The sequence below is a fragment of the Vombatus ursinus genome, unplaced genomic scaffold (genome assembly GCF_900497805.2).
Source record: "Vombatus ursinus unplaced genomic scaffold, bare-nosed wombat genome assembly UNPS02010822.1, whole genome shotgun sequence".
NCBI lineage: Eukaryota > Metazoa > Chordata > Mammalia > Diprotodontia > Vombatidae > Vombatus > Vombatus ursinus.
In genome coordinates, this window is record NW_020950600.1 from 2445381 (window position 1) to 2450217 (window position 4837).

The 4837-nt window shown below is 61.2% G+C and overlaps 1 protein-coding gene across 1 annotated transcript; it reads left to right on the top strand.

The window, feature by feature from the left end:
* Positions 1-201: 201 nt before the first annotated feature.
* Positions 202-4050, top strand: LRFN3 (leucine rich repeat and fibronectin type III domain containing 3). The gene is made up of 3 exons (XM_027855457.1): positions 202-260; positions 1058-2585; positions 3196-4050. Exons 2-3 carry the CDS (start codon positions 1096-1098, stop codon positions 3698-3700), a joined length of 1995 nt encoding a protein of 664 aa, XP_027711258.1. The 5' UTR covers positions 202-260; positions 1058-1095; the 3' UTR covers positions 3701-4050.
* The last annotated feature ends 787 nt before the right edge of the window (positions 4051-4837 follow it).

The following is a 4837-nucleotide window of genomic DNA, read 5'->3' on the forward strand; positions in this document are numbered from 1 at the left end:
CCCACGCGCGGCCCGGCCGCCCGGCGCCCCCCATGGCCGCCGCGCCCCGGGCCCCGGCCTCCTGCCCCCCCGGCCCCGCCCCGCCCCCCCTCTCCCCCCCCCCCCCGCGCGGGCCCGGCGCCCGGGCGTCGGAGGCTGAGCCGCAGCCGGGGATTGGCGGGGCCCGAGCCCCGGCCTGATCCGGCCCGGGCCCTAAGGGGCCGGGCCTGGCCGCCGCCCGAGACCCCCCTCACCTGTGACCCCGCCCCAGGGGGCTCCAGGTAAGAGGCGAGCCCGCGCTGTCCATGGTCTGAGCGTGCCGACAGTGCCGTCCTCTTTGTGGTCTGTGCCTCTGTCTCTCCGAGTGTCTCTGTCTCTGTGGCTCCGGCCCGGTCTCTGGGGGTGTCTGTGTCTTTGTGGCTCTGTCCCTCCGTCTCTGCCCTCCGTGACTGTAGCCCTGTCTCCGGGAGTCCCCAAAACTCTGCCTCTCTAGCTCTGACCCTGTATCTGTGTGTCTCTCTGTCTTCCTGGCTCTGTCTCTCTGACTGCTTCTCTGTGGCTCCAGCCCTATGTCTTTGGGTGTCTCGGTAGCTCTGGCCCTATCTTTCTTTTCCTTTATCTGTGACTGTGACTCCGGTCCTATCTCTGTAGCTCTGGCCCTATCTTTCGGTGTCTCTGTCTCTGTTTCTGTGACTCCGGCCCTATCTCTCTGTCTCTGTCTCTCTCTTTGACTTTGGACCTATCTCTGCATGTCTCTGTATCTGCGGCCCTATGTCTCTCTCTTTCTCTGGCCCTCTCTGTGGCTCTGGCCCTGTGTGTTTCTATGGCCTTAGTTTTTTTCCTATGTATTTCTATGTGGTGCACTCCCCGCCCCCCCGCCCCATCCCTCTGTGTGTCTCTATTTCGCTCTGTGTCTATCTCTGTGTGTCTCTCCATGTATCTCTGCCCCCATCCCGTGTCTCTCCACATATCTCTGAACCCCCCTCTGCGTCTCTGCATGTATCTCTGCCCCCAAGCCCGGTCTCTGGCCCACTCTGTGCCAGCTGCCCTGACCCTGGGCCCACACCTCTCTCCCCAGGGCTCCTGGACGCCAGCCTCTGTGTCTGTGGAGTGAGGATGCTGGGTTTGCCACTTCTGTGCCTGCTGGCTCTCAGCCCCCCACGGCTGGGGGCAGCCAGCGCGGTTGGACCAGCATCAGTGCCGGATGGGTCTGTTTCGGGGCCTTGCCCCCGACGCTGCCGATGCCAGACCTCCGCACCACCCCGGAGCGTGCTGTGCCCGGGGGCTGGCCTGCTCTTCGTGCCTCCGGGGCTGGACCGCAGGGCCTCTGAGCTTCGCCTCCCTGACAACTTCATTGCTTCGGTTAGGCGCCGTGACCTCGCCAACATGACGGGCCTGCTGCACCTCAGCCTCAGTCGCAACACGCTGGCCCACATTGCACCAGGGGCCTTTGCTGACTTGCGCGCCCTGCGTGCCCTGCATCTGGATGGCAACCGGCTGTCCTCTTTGGGCGCAGCCCAGCTTCGGGGACTGGTCAGCCTGCGCCATCTCATCCTGGCCAACAATCAGCTGGGTGTCCTGGCAGCAGGAGCCCTTGCTGATTGTGCTGAGACCCTGGAGGACCTGGACCTCAGCTACAACAACCTGGAGGCATTGCCCTGGGACGCCGTGGCCCGCTTGGCCAACGTGAACACCCTGGGCCTGGACCATAACCTGCTGGCGGCTGTCCCTGCAGGGGCCTTTGCTGGGCTGCACAAGCTGGCCAGGCTGGACATGACGGCTAACCGTCTCACCACCATTCCGCCAGACCCACTTTTTTCCCGCCTTCCCGTGCTGTCCCGGCCCAGACCGGGCGCACCAGCCTCTGCCCTGGTACTAGCCTTCGGGGGGAACCCACTCCACTGCAACTGTGAGCTGGTGTGGCTGAGGAGGCTGGCCCGGGAGGATGACCTAGAAGCCTGTGCCTCACCCCCAGCCCTGGGAGGCCGCTCCTTCTGGGCCGTGCGGGAGGATGAGTTTGTGTGTGAGCCTCCGGTGGTCACCCACCGATCCCCACCAGTAGCCGTACCTGAGGGCCGCACGGCCTCCCTGCGCTGTCGGGCTGCTGGGGATCCTGAACCCAGGGTACGCTGGGTGTCCCCCCGAGGCCGGCTTCTGGGGAACTCCAGTCGCACTCGGGCCTTTCCCAACGGAACGCTGGAGCTGCTGGCAGCCACACCTGGTGATGGCGGTGTCTTCACCTGCATCGCAGCCAATGCTGCCGGGGAAGCCACCGCCTCTGTGGAGCTAACGGTGGGGCCACCCCCACCCCAGCTGGCCAACAGTACCAGCTGTGAGCCCCGAGGGGAAGGAGACGATGGAGAAGGTGGGGTCCCTCTCACCCCCTCTTCTTCATCTGCCTCCTCATCCTTGGCCCCCATAGATCCCCGGGCTGGGCTCCCACAGACCCCCGAACATGATGGTGATAGTGATGGGGGCAGCGTCCAAGTGGCCGAGCGCAGCGCCACTGCCGCCCTCATCCGCTGGCCGGACCATGGGCCCGTCCCTGGCCTCCGCATGTACCAGATCCAGTACAACAGTTCTGCTGATGACATCCTCGTCTACAGGTGAGTGAAGATGAGTTGTGAGGGAGCTCGAGACATGTTGGGTAGTGGATAGGACTCCAGAGGTGAAGTCAGGAGGATCCAAGGTCAAACCTGCCTCCAATATTTGCTACCTGTGTGACCCTGAGCAAGTCCCTTAACGTCCCTGGACCTCAGTTTCCTCATCTGTAAAATGGGAGGATTGGCCTCTCTAAGGCCCCTTCCAGCCTTCAATCTATGATTGGGTGAAGGTGAAACTGGAAAGCGGAGGTAGGAGGAAATTGGAGGATGGACCTAAGAGGAAAACTGGGAAGTTGGCTAAAAATGGACTGGGTGGCAGAGGAGAAAGGAAATGGGGTGTCTGAGACAAAAGGAAGGGGATCCCCTTTCCTAAAAGCGAGGCTGAGCTGGGGGGGATGGGGAGACGTGTGTCTGGAAGACAGAGGAGGAGGGGAGGTCAGCTGGGAGGCATAAGAGGAGGGGGAGGAGAGCGGAGGAATTTGATTCAATTCCAGCCTTTCCCAAGTGCCCACTCAGTGCCAGGCGCTGGGCCGGGCACAGGGAATAGAGATGAGGAGACAGTCCCCAGCCATGCTGGACCTGAAGCCAAGCTCAGTTCTGTTCTTGCCTGCAGGATGGTCCCCGCTGGCAGCCGCTCCTTCCACCTGACAGACTTGGTGTCAGGGCGCACCTATGACCTCTGCGTGCTGGCAGTGTCTGAGGATGGGGCCACCGGGCTGACAGCCACACGGGCTGTGGGCTGTGCCCGCTTTTCTACGGAGCCTGAGCTGCGGCCATGCCGCTCACCCCACTCAGCAGCTCCTGTCCTGGGGGGCACCATGATCATCGCTCTGGGGGGCGTTATTGTTGCTTCCGTGCTGGGCTTCATTTTCCTTCTGCTGCTCCGATACAAGGTGCATGGTGACCAGCCTCCAGGGAAGCCTGCGGCTCGGGGAGGAGTCAGCAGCGTCTGCTCCCAGACCAACGGGGGGGCCCCAGCCCCTGGGCCTGAGAGCTCAGCTTCAGACTCGGACCCTACACCTCCAACACCAGTCAAGGGGCACACCTTGGTACAACTGGACTTTGAGCCTTCAAGGGGGCCTAGGGGCAGGCTTGCTCATGAACGTGGAGGGCAGTGATCCTGAGGAAAGTCCCTCAGACATCCCTAGCCCTGGACTGCTCCCTAAAATATCTCCAGCCTCAGCCTTGCACCACCTTGGCCCCTTGGATGCCCTGAGACCTGGCCTTGGTCCTGGGATGTTCCTTGGCCTCACAGGCACCCTTAGCCCTGGCCCCAGGGAAGGACATGGACCGAGTAAACCCCAGGGGCTGTGGCAGGGCCAGGGATGGGCATGGGGGGAGCCCATGCTTGGATGCTGGCCCACCTTGCAGCTCCTGCCCAACCTCCTATTTTTAATAATCCAGGGGGGACTTCATGGGAAAGTGGGGACATTATGGAGATTATGTCAAGAGAAACCTATTTTTCTAAGCTCTGGCCTCATTCATTCCCTTATCTGTCTGTCTGTCTATTTTGCCATCCATCTGCCTGGGGTGGGGCCTTTGCAGGGGAGAAGATAAATGGAGTAATCATCACCCTCACACATACCCTTGGCCCTATTCAGAAAATCTCCCTCAAGACTAGAGCAAGTCCTGCCATGCCTGGGGTCCCTGAGCCGGCCCCTGGAGCTGAGAAGGTCTAGGACCTCAGGGTCCAGGGTATGTGTGACTGTGGATTCACCAGGAACCAGAGGCCAGGAGTTGTCGCGGTCTGGAGCTTTGCAGCTTAGGGGCTACACTTGGAATTCATTGTTTGCTTCTTGAGTTCGGCCAGGGCCCTGACCAGAACCTGGTCAGAGCAGGTCAGACAGTGCGACTGGCCCAGGATGGCATCCTTCTGATAGCGCAGGCCCGGTTTGGCTAGACTGGGGGGTACTTCATTCCCTGACCTGAGCAGGTCAGCCTGGCTAGGTTTGACAGAATCCCCACATGTCAGAGCTAGAAGAAGCTTAGAGACTTGGCCAAATCTCTCATTTTACCCATGAAGAAACTGAGGCCTAGAGTGGGCAAGGGAGCTGCCCATGGTCACACACTGAGCTGTGGCACAGTTGAGGCTGTCACCTAGTACTCAACACCATCTCTGGCATTCACAGTTGCCCGACTCTTCTGCCTTGGAACAACCTTGGAGCCTGACCTGGGTGGCCTAAGGAGAATGTTCTCATCTTTAGTCCAGTCCTGCCCTTCTCTCCAGGGTGGTTCACATTCCTTCTCTAGGCCTC